Raw genomic sequence first — 21469 nt, forward strand, 5'->3', positions numbered from 1 at the left:
ATTGTGACTGGTTTGATCCCTCGCCTAGATGGACTAAAATTAATAAATTATGCAACACTGTTGATATTCGAGTCGACAAAAAATATAAAGAATATGACCCGTTTATCATGGCACACAATGTTAGGCAAGTGTACTATGTTCCTTATCCCCCAACTCTACCACGCAAACGAGGTTGGTCTGTTGCAATCAAAACAAAACCGAGGGGCCGCATTGAGACTGGAGAACCAAACGAAGAAGTTGCTTACCAAGCCGATGATATGACACATGTAAATGAGATAATTGAAGTAGATCAAGTGACAAGTTGGCAAGACTCTCACGTTGAAGGGGATCAGGTTGATCTTTCTATTTTGGAGATGCGTGATGAAGTTGAAGATGAGAATGAAGACGTTGTTGATGATAATAATGAAGGGGACCAGCAAGACAATCAAGTTGATGATGGTGATGTAGATGAATATAACTATGCGTCTGATAACAACACTTGAAGTATATTGTTATCCACCCTTGTAATGATTGAATTTGAATTTATTGTAATCTTGAATACATTTGAGTTTGAATGAAGATATCGCTTGTTTAATGATGTATATATATTTGAGTCCTTTACAATATCGCTTTTTTGTTATTTAACAGATTCACAATGCCTCCGAAACAAAAAGAGAAAGGCAAGAGCAAGGACCCCAGGAGGCGGTTCACAACACACATTGCGGATCCAGCCACACTTGCCACATTGACTCCCTTTCCCAGACCACCCTCTTCTTCTAGCCAGGGATCGACTGGGTCATCCCAAGCTAGTGCTGCTGCACCCGCTGGAGGGTCTGGTGTTGTTGCACCTGTTGGTTTATCCTCCCTACAGGTTACCAGTTGCCTCCTCCACCAACATTTCCTCATGGGCAGACCAGCTTTATAATCCCTCAACATCAACAACCCCCACCACCCCAACATCAACAACCCCAACCCCAACCCCAACAGGGTGCTGATGATGATGATGAGGAGATGGCAGATTATCCGCAAGATGAACAAGAGCGTTACATCATTGTGCCTAGCGGGAACTCGTAAGTCTTTATGTATTTTTGTTCAATATGTATATTGTTATAAATTTATGTAATGTTTAACTATATGAGTTTTCATTGTTTGTAGTTTCATGCCCTGCAAGCCAGCCGCCAGTGCCATTAGAGACATCATCCAGGGAAGGTTTCATGGATTTTGGAAGACTTATGGTGATATCCCAGATGATGAAAAGGATGCATGGTTTGGTCTTTTTGAGGTTACATTAATACTTATCATAATATATTTTAACTTATCTGCACATATGTTATAATTTACTAATTTCCTAAAATATGTTAACAAATATGCAGATGAAGTGTACCTGGAACCCCAGGTACTATGCTCAGATAAGGAGGAACTTTCACATTAGAGCTTCTGCCCGCCTCTCCGACATGTTGCGACATGTCCGACTTCGTCACGAGACTGCTGGAAAGAGGCCCTACTGGATCGGGGAGCCACTTATGAGGCAGTTGGTGGACTATTGGGGGAGTCCAGAGTTTAAGGCGAAATCAGAGAAGGCAAAGAAGAACAGAGCATCAGAGAAAGGGGGATGCATCCACACGGGAGGCTGCATAAGCACAGCAGAGCATGCCGTCGACTGGTAATTAAAAATAATAACTCTGTTAATTAATTTTATAGAATGTATGTTTTTAAATATTTTGTGGTTAAATATAGTTTAATGTTTTACTAACTACTTAATAATTGTGTTTCTTGTCAATTAGGCAAAGAAGCTGGGTAGGGAGCCATACATAAATGAGCTCCACAAGAAGACCCACACATATCGATCAGGCCAGTATGTTGATGATCGCTCCAAGATATGCCAGGTAATTGTTACATAAGTGTATTTTAATTAATTTTATTAGTGATTATAATTTTTTTTTAATGTTTATTTATCTTTAACTATTTTATTCTTATTTATTTTAGGAGGAGTATGATCGTCAGCTATCGGAGGCGCTCTCCCGTGGATGCTCTGTTGATGAAGCTCTCACACTTCGTGCATGGACGAAAGTTGCTGGTGAGAAGAAGAAGGGGCGATTGTACGGTGCAGGAAACTTAGCTGGAAACTTCCGCAAGGGTGTTGCTACCACTCTAAAGTTGACCCTTAATGCTGGGGAGGGCTCTTCTCGGCAACCTGAGCTCACTCCAGAAATGCGGGATCTGATCACTAGGTTGACTCAAGAACAGCTTGCTGCCCATATGCAAACCCAACAGGACCTGATCCATGAGGTGGTTAGGAAGCAACGAGAATTCCTAGACTCTCAGTTGGACACATTTAGGCAAGAGCAAGGCTGGAATATGAATGAGCAAGGTGTTGGGCAGCAGAGTGGAAGCCGAGAGAGTGTGAGGGCTCCTCCAGTGTGTGATGATGATGCGGATGACCCCTATGAAGTGTATGGTGAGGGCGAAGAGGATGATGATGACGACCTCGAGATGGATGATTGATGCTTAATTATGATGCTTGTTGTGTGTTTTCTTTACTATTATGTTATGGTTTGTATGATTTTGGGAGGTTTTCCATGCTTCCCGGCACAATATTTATTTTCCTGCACGGTTTGTAATATTATTAAGTACACTTTCTATTTCATGCATTTTAATTAGACTTATTAGTGTTTCTGTGATTAAACTTTATCTATATGCATTTAATTGTGTTTTAAAAAAAAATTAATTTTTTAAATATATATTTTTAATTAAATTGATTTTTTAACCATTTAATTGTATTACAAAAACAATTTTTAAAAAAAAAAATTGATTTTTAAATTAATTTAAATATATTTTATTAATTAATAAAAAAAATCGTTTTCATAAAAATGATTTTTTAAAAAAAAAAAATAAGGACATTTGCCAGGGGTTAAACCCCTCGCTTTGTCCCTCGTTTTTTGCTGCTGTCACTTCAGTCAGAGCCGCCGCAGAGGTGTCAGTCGTAGTCAGTGGTGCAGGAAAGCTGCAGACGAAAGTGAGGGAACATGCCAGGGGTTCTGCCTGGGAGAAAGCGTTGCGTTTTGCCAGGGGTTCAGCCCCTTGTTTTTCTGCCAGGGGTGTAGCCCCTGGCAAAGTGTTTGCGATGAGCGCTTTTGCCAGGCCATCTGCCCCTCGTTTTTTCCCTCACAAATGTCCCGTTTGCCAGGGATTTTGTCCTTTTGACAGGGATTTTGCCCCTGGCAAAAGGCAATGTTTCTTGTAGTGAAAAGATGAATAGGGAGCTTAGAATTGAGGTTTGAGTGAGAAAAATGTCAAATTTCCAAGAGCACCTACTTTTCACTCGCTTCGAGTTCGCCTTGAACTCGCCGTGGCGAGCAACCAACTTTGTGAACTCGCCATAGCGAGCTACCCAGATTTTGAGTGCTGAATTTGCTTGCATGAATGGTAGTGATTGATGTTGTTGTTTTGAGCATAGTTATATTAAATTGTGCATTATTCCGGATTGTTGGATTGCTGGTTGTTGATGTTGCTGATGGCTGTGTTGTATGATTTATTTATTGAACCATACATGTTGTATAATTGGAGTCATATGGAGTATGTATGCATGGTCAAGTTGTATGTAGATATACACAAGTAGGTCCATTGCATATGCATAAACAGCGGAGATGACTCATGTTCTGGAGCACTAGTTGTTCACAACGGTGAGGGCTTCGGTCCTGATGAATGCTTTAACCATTCAAAAGCGGTGAGGGCTTCGGTCCTGTCTGGTACCACATGCATAATTGCATATTTTGAGGAGTCTTAGTGGTGTTATCATGTCATGCATGAGTCTTAGTTGTTGGTTGTAGTTGCCACATTGATGATGATGATGTTGTTGATGAATATATACATTTATATACATATTGTGATGAGTGGATTTGATGATGTTGTTGTTGCTTGTGAAATTATATGCTTATATTTACAAGATGATGTATTTGATGTTATAGGGTGTTAGATTCAATTGAAGATTTTAATATCTATATTTTATTGTTGTGAATCTCACCCCTTCTGCTTGAAAATGTTGCCCTTCCTATGGGTAACTTGCAGGTGATCCTGAGTAGTCGGTGGTGGCTCAAGAGTCGTGTCTAGGGCTCTGATACGTGGGATGAGAATTATTATTAGTTTTATTGTTGTTTTCCTTCCTATGTATCAATTTTTGGAACTTGATGATGTGGCCCTTTGTTGGTTGATTAGGCTTAATGCCAAGATATTGCTTGGAGACTTTAACCGTTGTCGTTGTTATTTGAGATGCAAATATTCCGCTGCATGATTTTTGAAGTTATGAAAGATGTTGAATTAAATAGTTTTATTTTCTATTTAAGAATTTTTGAAATGTAGTGTAGCATGCCCGTTTGTGGAATTACGTGGAATTTGATTGTCATTTAAATGATTTTGGGTAACGGCGTGTTATAAGATGCAAACAAATTACATAGTGTTCTGGTTTATTATGATCCAAGGTATATGTTGGTTATAATGACAATTGGTACAAACTACGAATGAAGGGAAAGGGAAAGGAAAAGCGGAAAAGGACAGTTACTCGTTCAGTCCACTTAACCCTTCTTCCCCAAGTTCAGGAAGACAAGTGTTAACAGAAAAAAGGAAACTGAGTGGTACCAGATTGTTTTTTCTTGAATAACTTGCGCTGGCGCTCAATTGCCTCCTTTGTTTCGAGTAGTTGTTTATGTAAAAATCAAGAGATAAAGTAATTCATGTTATTACTAATGCAAACTACTGATATATGCAATGGCTCCAATTGAAAATAAAAAACCACCACAGAAAAGTTATAGAAACATTCACAAAATATACCACAAGCTAATGCCTAATAGTACCGGAAAGGAAAACAAGTAGAAGTTCGAAGACACCATCCTTAAAATTGTATTTTGAATAGGAATCTCATCTTGAATCCCAATATATTATGAAGAAATTGTCCCAAAGAGGGTAAGACATCTACGATCATACTTACAAATACCATTGGTGCATAATAAATTCAATAAATAAATATGAAGGGAAAGAAAGAGGTTAGACATACAAGCTGGGCATTCAGATCCTTTAACGCCTGACCATCTTCCCAGGTCTCAGATAAGACAGTTCCAGCTCTAAAATTCATATAATAAACCAATAAGAAAACCTAAATAAAAATATTATAAAAAGGTATTTGTCACAATGCTCTACCTATACCTGATTACACCAACATTTCCGAGTCTCAATGAGTCCTGTCGTACTTTTAGTCTTGCTTCTTGTCTCTCAGCCTTTGAAACTGATATCAGCAAATCGGATATTATTTTTGTTCTCTACAAAATTCAAGGACTGGATGTTAATATGCCGGCTTAACTTAATTTTTATAAGTGACACGTGCAATGCTCCTTAACTTATTTTGGAGTAAGAGAACGATAACCTCTTTAAAATTTCTAGTTCATCTTTGTTATAGAAGATTCGTGTGCATGCACAATTGAATCCACCACTTCATTATATTTTAAATAACATGTATACCAATAGGAGTTTTGTGTCTTGAGAGAATCGAGAAGGAAAAGTTTAACCACAATTAAAAGATGAAAATAATCAAACCTTAGGTTTCATTTGCTCCTCAAGATCTTTCAATTCCTTCAGTTCCTACATGTGCCAAAATCAAACATTAGAAGAAGAACAGAAAACCATCACATTAATTTCAACACCGTCAATTCTATTACCTTTAATACGTATTTACAATTCATAAAAGCATAATTACAGTTCACTATAAATTCAATTAGCAAATGGTATCAAAAGAATGCAGTTTGAATAACACAGTTCGGTTGTTTCACTGCCATTTTTGTCAGGTCGTAGAACGGACTTGGTTTGGAATATGAGTTACAATACCAACTGCCCAGTTGCACCTTCTATAAGAAATACAGTGTAAATTATTGTCATTTTTTAGTTTGGGCCTTAAATTTTGTTGAATCTGAGAATTATATATGCCGTGTATGACTCATTATTAGTGACAAATTAAGTTCCATTGAGTAAAATTTGGGCGAAAATTCTATTGTAATTATTTTCTTTCATTTATAGGTGTATGTTTTTGAAACTATTTATCAATTGTCATGATATCTTATCATTTGATACAATTCAAGATTCAGAAAACATCCTTCTGATTCACATCTCTTGTTGCAATAGGACAATTAGAGTGCATCTGTTTTGGATTTTTTCCAAAAAAAATCTATTTTTTCCTTTAAAAAAATCACTTTTTCATTTTTAAGTGTTTGTTTAGGATTTTTAGAAAAATCATTTTATCAAAAACATCTATTTTGATCATAAAATGAAAAGCTATTAGGATTAGCTTTTCTCAAAATCTATTTTTTTCAACAACAAGGAGGTAACACATGTACAAGTTAAAACTCATTTTTTAGAAAAAATGGATTTTTATGGGTAGTAAACAAACAAAATTAACTTTAAATTTTTTTTAAAATCTCTAGATTCTTTTAACATAAAATCTATTTTTTTTTAAAGCTGAAACAAACGCACCCTTATTCATATACCTTTTCTAACTGTGGACAAATATTCTGATGCTGAGAGGCTTCTTGCTTTGCTTTACGTAAGTCTTCCTCCAACACAACAACTTTTGCACGTAAAGATGCAATCTCCTCCTAATTTAATACAAAGATGAAATAAAATAAGAAAATGAAAGTTAATGAAGTTAAAGTACCAGCAATGTCATTGAGATATGTTGGGGAAAGGGACAATTTAAAGAGATAATATCATAATTCTAATCATATACTCCATCCGTCCCATAATATAAGCAAAAAAAACACATTTTCTTCGTCCCAAAATATAAGCAAAAAAGACAAACTTTTATCTTTTCCATGATTTTTTTTGTTTATTCTCATAAAATTAAATGCAAATTACATTCAATTTTCTCTGTCTTTCATTTTTTCCATAAACAATAGCTAATGAAAATTGTTTTTACATCTTCCTATAAAACTTTTTCCAAAAAAAAACACAAAAAACTATACTCCAAATTCTTATGTTTTAGTTTTCTTAATAAGTGTGATTTTTTTTTTGCTTATAATTTGGGACGGAGGGAGTACATATAAAGCCACCCATTCTTCTACTTGCCTTAAAACTTGCACGTGGAACTCAAAAATATAAAAACAAAAATATAAAGCCACCCATTCTTCTACATATACCTCTAATGAAGCACCATTATCATTACGAAACGGATCTTTGAGTCTACCATCCTGCAAACAAAAATATGAGTTCTGTAACGAACAATCAAGGAGTGTGACATAAATGATCAATCCATAAAATTTATTGCTTAAAGAACCAAATATTTGATGGAAGTAACTTTACGACATACATTCTCATTCTGACCATTTGAAGCCGAAACTGTTGAAGAAGAAATTTGTGTTCTGGTCTGATCATTAGATTTGGAACCACGGCCTCTGCTTGAACCAGAACTCCCTCTTCCACGACCAGATTTCTTTCTATTTGCATCAACATTATTTTTTGTCTCCAAACTAGTTTGTCTTCCTTCAGTAACAACCTGATATAGTGATAGTTATTCAGTTGGAATGGAAACAACTACGACACCAAATTGAGACAGAATACCACTTCTTACAATTGTTGAAGTCATCAAAATACTAGTAACAGAAGATGGCAACTACATATAGTATTTAGAAGTAAGCCAAGCACAAGCAATTTATCTGACGCATTGTCGTATTTTCAATGAGACACGGCTATTCTATTACTACTATAGCAAAGAGTATATAGAGCCACCATATAAAAACAAACCTCAGCACGTTCAAAAACATCATCGTTATCATCGTGCGGTTTTAAGCGCTTACGTGTGTTGGCTTGAATCAAGAAATCCGCACCATTCTGGAATAGAAAGAAAAATGAAGATAAGGGCTATCTATCAATTTAGTCCATCAAAAGAACACATTCGACCATTTACATTTTCCAGATAATCAACAATAAAATACTCAAAATAAATTATCTTGTCAACAAAATAACACCAACAATGAAAACACAAAAATACCGCATGCGTTTATAATATCAAAAACTGTTGTGAATCCGGTTCAACTAATCAAACCTTCACACCAATGATAATAAACCAAAGATGTGTGGAGCAAGTGATAGTGATAATCTATGAGAGCAAATGGCCTCCAAGCTAACAACAACAAAACAGCCTATGACTTGTGTATAGCAAAACCACACTAAGAGCTAACAAGCATAAACAAGATAAACGGTAAATGGAAAGAACAAAACACCGAGCAAGATTGTTGACCCAGTTCAGCCAATGTGGCCTAATCTGGGGGAGAGAGCAGCTCTCCAATCCAATATGTGAAAGTGTTACAAAAGGTTACAAGTATCTAGCTTATCAAGCTTTACACATGAACAAACCCTAGAACTACCCTTTGGTATTTTCCCACTCTCACACTATGAACCCAAAATCCCAAGGTGATTACAATGTTTTCCCAACCTAAGAAACACTCACATCAAAGGAACACACCCCATAGGATCCCCTCTTTGATCTCCAAGTTTTCTCTCTTAAGCCATCTTAAGGTTCTCTTCAAAAAAGCACAAGAACACAATATATACTAGTCCTGCCCTGAAGAAATCGTGCCACGATTTCCCTAGATCATGTCACGATCTGCAACGGTCCCCAGGTTAACCAGTCCTTATCAGAGATACTTAACCAGCAAGTTTCTGGATCGTGTCACGATTTCCCAAGATCGTGCCACGATTTGCCTCCATCAAAACTTGGCTCACGGCATCTCAGATCGTGTCACGATTATCAAATCGTGTCACGATTACTCTGTTCTTCCAGACCACAAATTTGAAGCCAAATTCAACATTTCTCCACCTTGACTTCTAATTTGGTGGTGATGTCAATTTAACCATCAACCACCATGCTGCTCTCTCCAAAAGGGAATTACTCTTCGACAAACTTGATCAAGTCCAAGCAATGCTTGAATCTTGATCGAGGCAATGACTTGGTGAACACATCCGCCGGATTCTCCTCCGATGCCACTTTCTCAACCACAATCTCTTTTGTTTCAATCATGTCTCTGACAAAGTGCAGGCGAATGTCAATGTGCTTTGTCCTTTCATGATACACTTGATGATTTTCCAAGTGAATGGCACTTTGACTATCACAATGTATCTTCACACATTCTTGAGTAATTCCTAACTCACCAATCATCCCTTTCAACCATATGGCCTCCTTCACACCTTCAACAAGTGCAATGTACTCCGCTTGAGTTGTAGATAATGCCACCACGGATTGTTGATTTGCCTTCCAACTAATCGTCGTGCCATAAAGAGTAAACACAAAACCCGACAAGGATTTTCTAGTGTCCACGTTGCCCGCATAATCCGCATCAACATACCCCTCCAAAGCGTCTTCATCTTGAGCTGCCCTTGTGTACTTCAAACCGCCCTTCAACGACCCATTCAAATACCTCAAAACCCACTTCAAAGCTTGCCAATGCACAATTCCCGGATTTGCCATAAACCGACTCACAATGCTAACTGCATAAGCCAAGTCCGGCCTACTACAAACCATTCCATACATGATGCTTCCAACCCCACTTGCATAGGGAGTACCTTCCATCAATTGCTTCTCATCCTCGGATTGAGGACATTGTTGTATGGACAACTTTGTGTGGTGACCCAAGGGAGTGCTCACGGTTTTAGAGTTTGACATTCTAAACCGCTCCACCACCTTCTTCAAATAACCAAGTTGAGATAAGAAAAGTTCGCCTTTGTCACGATTCCTCTTGATATCAATCCCAAGGACTCTCTTTGCCGGACCAAGATCTTTCATCTCAAATTCACCATTTAACCTCTCCTTGAGCTTCATAATCTCATCCTTGCTAGAGTTCGCCATCAAGATGTCATCCACATATAAAAGAAGATAGAGAATGACTTTCTCACTCTTCTTCAACATGTACACACAAGAATCATATCCGCTTCTCACAAAACCGGTCTTCAAAAGAAACTCATCAAACCGACGATACCATTGCCTAGGGCTTTGCTTCAACCCATACAAAGATTTCTTCAAAAGACACGCCTTAGACTTGTCCTCCACAAAACCTTCTGGTTGCTCCATGTAGATTGTCTCTTCAAGGTCACCATGTAAGAAAGCGGTCTTCACATCCATTTGTTCCAACTCAAGATTGAATTAATTCACAATAGCCATAAGTATCCTTATGGAACAATGCTTCACCACCGGTGAAAAGATCTCGTTGTAGTCGATCCCCTCCACTTGAGTGAAACCCTTTGCCACAAGTCTTGCTTTATACCTTGGACCTTCAACACCCGGAATGCCATCCTTTTTCTTGAAGATCCACTTGCATCCAACTACCCTTTGGTGATTAGGTAGCTTCACAAGTTTCCAAGTTTGGTTCCTTTCCAATGAATCCATTTCTTCATTCACCGCCTTCAACCAATACTTGCTCTCTTTGCTCTCAAATGCCTCCTTGAAGTTTCTAGGCTCCGAGTCTTGCACATCTTCCGCCGCATTTAGAGCAAAACACACCAAGTCCGCATAACCGAATCTCTTAGGAGCCGTAATGGTCCTTCTTTCTCTATCTCTTGCCAATAGATACTTAGGATCCACCACCGGTTGAGTTCCACTTGTATCCGATATCGAAGCTTCATCTTCTTCTTCTTCATTTGGAAGCTCCACCTCAAACTGAGTTTTCTCCACCATAGTTTCCGGTACTTGAGTCTCTAGGTCTTTACACTTCATCCCCATCCGGGTCTCATCAAAGGTAACATCCCTACTTATCACGACTCTTGATCCTCCACTAGATTCCAATTTCCACAACTTGTACCCCTTCACACCTTCCGGATAACCAATGAAGACACATTTCAAAGCTCTAGGCTCAAGCTTGTCTTGCTTGATATGCGCATATGCCAAAGCTCCGAAAACCTTCAAAGAGGAGTAATCCACCGGTTTCCCACTCCATACCTCCATAAGTGTCTTGAAGTCTATCCCCGTTGATGGACATCTATTGATCAAATAAGCAGCTGTTGTCACGGCTTCACCCCAGAAACTCTTAGGTAACCCAGCTCCTAGAATCATACACCTCACACGCTCCAAAAGAGTCCTATTCATGCGTTCCGCAAGACCATTTTGTTGAGGTGTTCTTGGTACGGTTCTATGCCTCTTGATTCCTTTCAACCTGCAAAACTCATTAAACTGCTCTGAAACAAACTCCAGGCCATTGTCAGTTCTCAAACCTTTTAGTTTAGTTCCCATTTGATTTTCTATGAGAGTGTGCCATTCTTTGAACTTTTCAAAGGTATCACTTTTGTTTTTCAAAACAAAGACCCACACTCTCCTAGAATAATCATCAATGATAGAAAGAAAATAGGAACCTCCCCCATGAGTAGGAGTCTTAGAAGGAGCCCAAAGATCCGAATGCACATACTCAAAAGGTCTACTAGAATGATGCATGCCACTCCCAAACTTCACCCTATGTTGTTTGCCTAGTATGCAATGTTCACAAAATTCTAGCTTGTCCAATGTTTAGCTAGTTCAACTAAACCCCTCTCACTAACATGCCCCAATCTCAAATGCCACAATTCAGAATTATTATGAGATGCAACACTAGCTACCGATGCATTACCAATTACTATGGAACCATCTAAAATGTATAAACCATTCATTCTAGACCCCTTAATAGTAATCAATGCACCATGCGAAATTTTACAAACCCCATGCTCTATTCTAGTGCAATAACCTAGATTATCAAACATGCTTATGGAAATTAAATTTCGCTTAAGTTCGGGAACAAACCTCACATCCCTTAAAAGGAATTCACGGCCATCAAACATCTTTAGACGAACGTTGCCCATGCCTTGGACTTTGCAAGCTTTGTTATTTCCGAGTCGAACAATTCCTCCTTCTTTTAGAATCAAAGTCTCAAAATATTCCATTCTAGGAATCATGTGATAAGAGCATCCCGAGTCCAAAACCCAACTCTTCTCTGGTTCCCAACTTGTTACCACTAGTGCACCCGCACTCTCATAACCTTCTTCATTTGAAGCCTCCGCAACTTGAACCGAGGGACCACATTCGCCCCCCTTATCCGGACAATCTTTCTTGAAATGACCTTGCTTGTGACAAAGAAAGCATTTATACTTTGATTTGTCAAAGCCCTTGGACCTAGACTTGGATCTTGATTTCCCTTTGCCTTTTCCTCTATGCTCATTCCTCCCTCTTGTAACATTCAAGCCTTCACTACCTTCATCAACCCTCATGTCCTTGAACTTGGTCAATTCTTTGGTTCTCAAAGCCGCTTGGACCTCCTCCAAAGTAGTAGTGCCCTCCTTACCATAAAGGATGGTATCCTTGAAATGCTCAAAGGACTTTGGTAATGAACAAAGTAACAACAAAGCCTTATCCTCATCTTCCATGTTAACTTCAATGTTGGCCAAATCATCAAGAATCTTGTTAAACTCCGTTAGTTGCTCCGAGATCGATTTAGACTCCACCATCTTGAATGAATAGAGTTGTTGCTTCAAGAGTTGCCTATGAGCCAAAGATTTCGTCATATACAATGACTCCAACTTCGCCCACATCGATGTCGCGGTAGCTTCTCTCGCGACATCCCTTAAGACCTTATCTCCGAGACATAAGACAATAGCACTCTTTGCCTTGTCTACCATCTCACGCTTCTCCTCTTGTGTCAAGGTTGCCGGCATCGCCGCTTCACCCTTCAATGCTTCTACACATTTTTGTTAAGTCAAAACCGCTTCCATCTTAACCTTCCATAACCCGAAATCATTACTTCCGGTGAACTTCTCGATGTCCCACTTTGACCCCATGATACCAACTATCAATCACGCCTATGCCCCACGGTGGGCGCCAATTGTTGTGAATCCGGTTCAACTAATCAAATCTTCACACCAATGATAATAAACCAAAGATGTGTGGAGCAAGTGATAGTGATAATCTATGAGAGCAAATGGCCTCCAAGCTAACAACAACAAAACAGCCTATGACTTGTGTATAGCAAAACCACACTAAGAGCTAACAAGCATAAACAAGATAAACGGTAAATGGAAAGAACAAAACACCGAGCAAGATTGTTGACCCAGTTCAGCCAATGTGGCCTAATCTGGGGGAGAGAGCAGCTCTCCAATCCAATATGTGAAAGTGTTACAAAAGGTTACAAGTATCTAGCTTATCAAGCTTTACACATGAACAAACCCTAGAACTACCCTTTGGTATTTTCCCACTCTCACACTATGAACCCAAAATCCCAAGGTGATTACAATGTTTTCCCAACCTAAGAAACACTCACATCAAAGGAACACACCCCATAGGATCCCCTCTTTGATCTCCAAGTTTTCTCTCTTAAGCCATCTTAAGGTTCTCTTCAAAAAAGCACAAGAACACAATATATACTAGTCCTGCCCTGAAGAAATCGTGCCATGATTTCCCTAGATCGTGTCACGATCTGCAACGGTCCTCTGGTTAACCAGTCCTTATCAGAGATACTTAACCAGCAAGTTTCTAGATCGTGTCACAATTTCCCAAGATCGTGCCACGATTTGCCTCCATCAAAACTTGGCTCACGGCATCTCAGATCGTGTCACGATTACCAAATCGTGTCACGATTACTCTGTTCTTCCAGACCACAAATTTGAAGCCAAATTCAACAAAAACCATAAACAGATAAATAATGAGGATAAACAAAGAGTAAACAGTCATTTTGGTTCTCAAATGAGCGAGACCGTATCGCTAAAGTCCTTGACTGTATCAAATTTATATAAACATCCATAAATGTGTCTCAACTCTCGATTAATGTTCGATACATTCAACGACCATATTCACAAACAAAAGACACGTTTGAGGATCAAAACGCCAAACGAAAGATATATTTGAGGATTTTTTGCAATTGTAATTTTGAAAATTCAAGGACGGTGTAAAACGCCCAACACATTCATGGACCCAGATGGCTATTTACTCAATAAACAATCAGTCAACCAACAAAACGAAACAAACAAAAATTGCTACAAAAAGCTACTAGATCAGCGTTGAAAATCTCTATCACTACAAGCAACTGAGCAACAAATATAACAAAAAGAGACCTCATAAATGCATACACTCAAAGTACCAAACCTATCTCGCAGATAAAAAGGGATAAAACTTACATCATCATCAGAATCACTTGTTAACATATCTAGCTCGTATCATATTCTAAATTTAAAAAAAAAAAAAAAAAAATCACGCATTTGTATCATATATCACACCTCCCACCCGCACTACGTATTCGAGCTTCATAGTGGACAACACATTCAAGGACTTAACTTATTAACAAACGACACTTCAAAGAATCAAACCAACTAACGAAATATATATTTGGAGATGTTTTTCTAATTTTGATACATTCAAACGAAGATGGTAGTAACAGTGTCTTCCACATTCAGAATCCAAATGACTATCTACTCGATAAACAATCAGTCAACCAACAAAACAACAATAGACAAAAATTTCCACAATCAGAATTGAAAATCCCTATCACTACAAATAAATGAGCAACAAATACAACAAAAATAACCCTCAAACCACCAAACCTTGCAGATAAAAAGGGGAAAAAAAATTGGGTTAGGGTGAGCTTGTAGCATGAGGGACTGAATACTTTCCATACGAACTCATTGAAAATACGACGATATGTTCCAGGAAATCCATAACGGAAAAGACACACTATTTTTTTTTTATTGATATATTATTTATATAATATAATATAATGAGTAAATAAAAATGACAGGATATATTCATGTTTTTTTAATACAAATTTGAATTTTAAAAAAAAATTATATTGCAAAAAGAAAACTTTTTGAAAAAGATTGACTAAAATTAGTAGTTAATTTTTTGACTCCTATGGTGATTGACTTAAAATATTGCAGTTTACTTCTTTCAAAGTCCAAAATTCAATTATCTCCAACACAAATTTCAGTAGACCGGTTCGGCCTATTGAAAAATTAAATTTAAAAAAGTTAATTAAAATGTTAAGAGTATATTTGTCTATAAAAAAAATTCGATCAAAATTGATTACCAACGGTAGTTAATTTACAGTTTTCATTATATAATGATATAAATTTGAACTATAAACTCTATTTGTGACAAAAAAAAATAAAAAGTATATATGTACAATCATAGAATTTTTTTTTGGACAAAATCAACAAAACTAGTACCAACTTGTTGCCAATCACATGTAGACATCAAACGGGCAGTTATTATCAACGGCTTTTGCTTTTTATCGAAGAAGACCTGTAATGTATGTCATTTATAATGTGCTCTGTTTTTTATATAAGCAAATTTTATTTTTTAGATTCATTCAATTAATAATGTATGTAGTTTATATTATGAACCACATACATCATTAATTGAATGAACTTAAAAAGTAAAATTTACTTATATTTAGAGACGGATGGAGTATGTTGACAGTGGAATGCGTTAATTAGTGAAGTTCAACGGTCTATAAACTACACTAGATCCAATATGAAGTTTTTTTAAGTCAATCTAATCCATCGAAATTGACATCAGAGTGAATCGAATTTAAGACCTTTGAGAGGATCATCACACTACAATGTCTCAAACCAACATGATCAAACCAACTCAAGTGGATTCGAATCCCATGTGAAGTTATTCGTATCTATTATGAATTTTAACATATGAAATAGAGAAACAAGACATCTTTTCCTGGGTCCGTAGATGATAAAAAAGAATACCAATCCTCTAGCTTGCTAAATGGTGCATTTATGTTATTTATTTATTTATTAAGGGATTTTTTTTTTCTCTCACATTGGCAGGGACATTGCATAATTTATGCAGAGGTCGAGGTTCGAACTCCAGACACCCCACTTATCCACATTTAATTGTGTGAGCTATAGCCACTACACTACTGGACACAAAAAAAAAAAGATTTTTTTTTCACGTTCATTGAATAACTTATCTAATCAGTTATTCAATTAATATGAATTCTGATAAGAGAATTTTTTTGCTTAAATTTAAGACCGGAGTATTAGATTTTAAAATTGTTATCAACTCACTTTCAAACACTCGCTTTAACACACTCTAATCGAATAAAAATTAAATGTATCTCACTAAATAATATAAACCCGGCATAAACATAGACCCATTTAAATTTCAATTGATCAGAAAGTGTTGAGAAGTGTTGGTGTGGCACTAAATAATTGTTTATTTTTAGGGCACATGTTAATGTACTAAAATTAGAATTTCTATATTAAAAATTGTGTCGATTTATTTCTCTTAAAGTTGAATTTTAATTTATTCTTCTCAATAATGATTTGCTATTTCTCACAAAGACCCTTATTTTTGTCCTGTCTCATTTGTGTCTTGTGTCCTAAACAATCTTCAGTCTTCAGATCAAACATGAAACAATTTTTGTTTTTCAGCCCAACATTTTTGCAAATGAAGCAGATTGAAATCACACACACCAAGATCTTCCAGCCTCTAAAACTTTTGTATATCATCAACCAATTTTCCAAGATCTTCTCTATGGATCAATGGTTACCACAGTAAGCACAAGATATTAACATGAATAAAAAAGGATTTACAAAAACTAATGAAGGATTATCAAGCTTTTGAGTTACTAAGACCTATGTTATGGTAGCATCAGTTCACAAAAGTGCAGGTTGGTGAGTTTGACAGCTAAGTTGTTGACATTGAAGGGTTCCGATAGCCGATTTAGGTTGGACCATGCAAGTAGAAACACCTATAATAATACATAAATACCCACTTCAAAATCAAAACAAAATTTACTATTGTCCAAAAAATATATATAATGGTTTATGTTGTATCAGGTCATTTCACTAATAACTTTTCTTTACAGTTAAATAATAACGATTTATAAACAGACCTTGAACATAAATATGTATTTTACTAAAATGGTATGTTAAATTTTAAAAATGAAAAGAAAAAGTTCAAACCAATTCAGTTCATTACCAAAAAAAGCCCAAGTCAGTTTATCATTTTACCAGAAAAATTAAGAGTTCAGTCTGTATAGCACATGAAGAATACGAATTACTTCCGCTTTGCCTGGCCCCAAATAAGAGTGGCATCTTTCACTAGCTCTGTGCGGAATGTTGTCGCGATAAATTGAGTGTCTACTGTGTCTGACAGGCGCCGGATCATATCTTTGTAAGTATTTCTACACTCAAGCCTTGTGTAGCTTTGCTAAGCCGTGAAGAGCGTGCTTCTTAAAAAGTAGTATAAAATATATTACTCTCGAAGAATGATGAACCTTCCCTCCTTGAAACTCGCTTGAAATTATATTTCTCGCGCAATGAGAAATTTTGTTGTAATAGCTATGTTAGAGTAAGTATGGGTCTGAGCATTTTAAAAGCAACTTGAACGAAACATGAGCTCATGCAAGTCCGCACAAATAAAAGAAAAGCTATTTCCAAAATAGTGGCTATCAAATAACCAATCATATGAAAAGTTATTAAGAGATTGAGGCTAAAAATTTATTTCTAACAATTAAAAATGGGGAAAACGAATAACTCTGGTGTGTATGGATCACTATGTACAAAGGCATTAGATAATAATGAACCACATACCTAAGGTTTATATATTCCAATGGTTGAAGACCCTCTATGTACAACTGAAACTTTCCCCTCTAATATGCAATGCAACATTTTATAAAGCTTGCAGTATATACAGATGGAATAATGCAAGAACAGACATTAGGCGTGATAAGTTTAGCTTCTTCAAAAAACAAATATGGCACCCACAATGATAAAATGGATACTTCCAATCTCGTCAAAAAGATAAAAGGGTGCTGGATCACATCTCTGTATGGCAAAGATAAGTGTAAGGGCAACAACAGTTTTTTCACCCCCCGACAACTGCTTCATGGACTGTGTTTCCCCTTGTCCAGTAAAAGAGACCTGCAAGGTACAAACATGTCTAGGACTATCAGGTAGTAGGAATGCAAACCTCCAATTTTTTTGAGCAATGAAGAGAAACTGAAGAAGCCACTGATAGCGCAGAAAATCAGAAGCGGAAGCTTTGTTCAGAAGCAGTTGTTCAGAAGCACTTGTTCAGAAGCACTGTTCAGAAGCAGTTTCTGATTCTAAGGTTTTATGTGAATAAGAGAGAATTGAGAGAGAAGAAAGTTATGATGAAAATTGTAAATGATCTTTATTGATTCTACATAATGAATGTACAAGATAATGGTCTTATATACAAGTCTAAACGTTGCTTGAAGCACAAGCAATGTAACAAACTCTAACAACCTTATTTGCTAACCTCTAACAAACTTCATAACAAACTAAAACAAACTTGTGATTAACCACTGATTGTGATTATCACTAAAACTAAACTTGAATTAAAACAAACTAACATCCTCCCTTAATTCAAGTTTCCACTTCCTTCATTCCAATCAAGCTTCTGAGCTTGATGAATCTGTCAACCTTCAATGCCTTAGTGAATATGTCTGCAAGCTGCAGCTCAGTAGAACAATGAACAATCTGTAGTGCTCCCTTGTTCATTTGCTCCCTCAGAAAATGAAACTTTGCTTCTATATGCTTGCTTCTTCCATGCAGAACTGGATTTCTTGCTAAGCTTATAGCAAATTTGTTGTCTATGAGTAATTCTATAGGTCTACTAACCTCTATCTCCATCTCCTTGAGTATATTTTCAAGCCATATTGCCTGACATGCTGCCATACACTCTGCAATATACTCAGATTCACAGGTTGACAATGCTACAACTGGTTGCTTCTTAGCACACCATGAAATTGGAGCATTCATAAATTTGAATAGGTACCCTGAAGTGCTCTTTCTATCTTGTCTGTCTCCACACCAATCAGCATCAGAATATGCTATCAGTTCAATAGAATTTTCATTTAAGCACTTAGGAAATAAAATGCCATACTGCAGTGTTCCTTTGATGTATCTCATCACTCTTTTGGCTGCTAGCAGGTGAGATACTCTTGGTTCACTCATGAATCTACTGATTATGCCAACTGCATATGCAATATCAGGTCTACTATTGCATAGATACCTCAGTGAACCAACAATTTGCTTGAACAATGTAGGATTCACAGGTTCTTCATCTTCATTCATTACCAGTTTTACATTTGTCTCAGCTGGTGATGATGATGGATTGCAGCTCATCATATTGAACCTCTTCAATATATCAGATGCATACTTCTTTTGATGCATCATCAATCCCTCTGCAACTTCAGTAAATTCCATGCCTAGAAAGTATGTCAATTTTCCCAAATCTGACATTTCAAACTCACTCATCATCTGTGATTTGAATGCTTCTATCTCATTCATATCACTACCAGTCACTATCAAATCATCAACATAAAGACAGATGAGTAGTTGATTACCTTCACTTCCTTTCTTCACATATACACCATACTCAGACTTGCATTTGACAAATTCTTGCTGTACAAGAAAACTGTCAATTCTCTTGTTCCAAGTTCTTGGTGCCTGTTTCAATCCATAGAGAGCTTTGTGTAATCTATACACCATATCCTCTTTCCCTTTGATTTTGAAACCTGGTGGCTGTGTCACATACACTTCTTCATCTAAAGGACCATTTAGAAAAGCATATTTTACATCCAAATGATGCATTGGCCAGTTCCTTCCACAAGCTATAGCAACTATCAACCTCACAGTTTCCAATCTAGCAACTGGAGCATATACTTCAAAGTAATCCATACCAGCCTTCTGCATGAATCCCCTAGCCACTAATCTTGCTTTGTGCTTGGCTACTTCACCATTTGGCTTCAGTTTCAATTTGAAAACCCACTTCACATCTATTGGTTTCTTACTAGCAGGCAGTTCAATCAACTTCCATGTGTTGTTTCTGTTGATTGAATTCAACTCCTCAATCATAGCATTCTTCCATACATCTTCATTCAATGCTGCTTCATAATTGATTGGTTCTGCATCTGCTAATAGTGCAAAATGAACAAATTCCCCTTCTTCATTAACTACATTATCTGGAATGACTTCATGTCCAGCTAATCTAGTTGAAGCAAATCTCTGTCTAACTGAAGTTCTAGTGACTTGATTCTCTTCAACATGCACTTCAGGTTGAACTTCAATATCAAGTTGAACTTGTTCAACTTGATCATCATCTTCAATTATTGTGGGAATTTTGTGACTGGAACTCTTCTCTTTCTTGGTCCAATCCCATGCTTCATTTTCACAGATTTTTACATCTCTACTAATCACTATAAAGTGATTCAGAGGATGATACAATCTGTATGCACCTGTCTCATGATAGCCAACCAGTATCATAGGTTCACTCTTATCCCCCAACTTCCTTCTCTTTGCATCAGGGATATGCATATAACACAATGAACCAAACACTCTCAAGTGTTTTGCTGACTGCTTGCATCCTAACCAAATTTCTTCAGGAATTTGATTAAGTTTCTTAGTGGGACATCTGTTTAAGATGTATGCTGCAGTTCTTACTGCTTCTCCCCAAAATGTATTAGGCATCTTCTTCATCTTTAGCATGCTTCTGGTCATGTCAAGCAGGCTTCTATTCCTTCTTTCAGCCAAACCATTGTGTTGTGGAGTATAAGGAGCAGTGACTTCATGTACAATGCCATTGTCTTCACAAAACTTCTCAAACACCTTTGAGGTATACTCACCACCACCATCAGTTCTTAAAATCTTAATGGATTTACCACTTTGTTTTTCAACTAAGATTTTAAACTTCTGGAACATATCAAATGCTTCACTTTTGGCCTTGATCAAATATAACCAGAGTTTTCTGCTAAACTCATCAACAAAACTGATGAAATATTTGTTTCCTCCTAATGAAGGAACCTCTATAGGACCACACACATCTGAATATACAACATTAAGCAGCTCCTTTAATCTACTTGCTGAACTTGAACTGAATGCACTTCTAGGTTGCTTTCCCAACAAGCAAGTATCACAGACTGTGTTAGGTATCTCAATTTTAGGCACTCCCAGAATCATTTCTTTATCAACCAATTGATTAAGACCTCTAAAATTGAGATGACCAAATCTATAGTGCCATAACCAGCTATCTTCATCTTTTACCATATCAGATAAACAGTTCAATTCTACAGCTTTCATATTGGTCTGAAAAGTTCTATTCTTTGCAAGAGGAGTTTTCAAAACTAACCTTTGATGATTATCAAACAACTTAAAGGTGTTGTCCTTCATAGTAACTGAGTATCCTTTCTGAATGAACTGACCTACACTCAGCAAATTGCACTGCATTCCAGGAACATAGAGAACTTCTTCAATTATTTCCACTTTCCCATTCTTTCCTTCAATAGCAATATTCCCCATTCCTTCTGCAATTAAGACTCTATGATCTGCAAGTTTCACCTTTGTATTTCTTCCAGGATCCACTTCTCTTAACCATGTCTTGTTTCCTGTCATGTGATTAGAACAACCAGTATCTAAGAACCAACTTTCTGAATTGCAGCTCTCATTACTAGTTGTTGTAACC

At 37.0% G+C, this 21469-nt stretch overlaps 2 protein-coding genes across 2 annotated transcripts; one reads left to right on the plus strand and one right to left on the minus strand.

Annotated features, from left to right (window-relative positions):
• Positions 1-845: 845 nt before the first annotated feature.
• Positions 846-1646, plus strand: LOC120577882 (uncharacterized). Its single transcript, XM_039829775.1, has 3 exons — positions 846-1049; positions 1135-1261; positions 1353-1646. Exons 1-3 carry the CDS (start codon positions 991-993, stop codon positions 1644-1646), a joined length of 480 nt encoding a protein of 159 aa, XP_039685709.1. The 5' UTR covers positions 846-990.
• A 2939-nt stretch (positions 1647-4585) lies between these two features.
• LOC120577883 (serine/threonine-protein kinase TOUSLED) lies at positions 4586-14169 on the minus strand. Its single transcript, XM_039829776.1, has 9 exons — positions 14143-14169; positions 7762-7848; positions 7328-7513; positions 7158-7208; positions 6510-6617; positions 5566-5610; positions 5179-5291; positions 5030-5096; positions 4586-4681 (listed from the first exon to the last, which is right to left on the minus strand). The coding sequence occupies exons 1-9, from the start codon at positions 14167-14169 to the stop codon at positions 4586-4588; spliced, it is 780 nt and encodes a 259-aa protein (XP_039685710.1).
• Between the last annotated feature and the right edge of the window lie 7300 nt (positions 14170-21469).

The sequence above is a fragment of the Medicago truncatula genome, unplaced genomic scaffold, assembly GCF_003473485.1.
Source record: "Medicago truncatula cultivar Jemalong A17 unplaced genomic scaffold, MtrunA17r5.0-ANR MtrunA17Chr0c14, whole genome shotgun sequence".
NCBI lineage: Eukaryota > Viridiplantae > Streptophyta > Magnoliopsida > Fabales > Fabaceae > Medicago > Medicago truncatula.

Coding starts and splice junctions, on each gene's coding strand:
- LOC120577882 (XM_039829775.1), top strand. CDS start 991: ATGGCAGATTATCCGCAAGATGAACAAGAGCGTTACATCATTGTGCCT. Junction 1,050..1,134: donor ATTGTGCCTAGCGGGAACTC/GTAAGTCTTTAT, acceptor CATTGTTTGTAG/TTTCATGCCCTGCAAGCCAG. Junction 1,262..1,352: donor CATGGTTTGGTCTTTTTGAG/GTTACATTAATA, acceptor ACAAATATGCAG/ATGAAGTGTACCTGGAACCC.
- LOC120577883 (XM_039829776.1), bottom strand. CDS start 14,169: ATGTTAACAAGTGATTCTGATGATGAT. Junction 5,097..5,178: donor GGAAATGTTGGTGTAATCAG/GTATAGGTAGAG, acceptor TATGAATTTTAG/AGCTGGAACTGTCTTATCTG. Junction 4,682..5,029: donor AGGATCTGAATGCCCAGCTT/GTATGTCTAACC, acceptor TGATTTTTACAT/AAACAACTACTCGAAACAAA.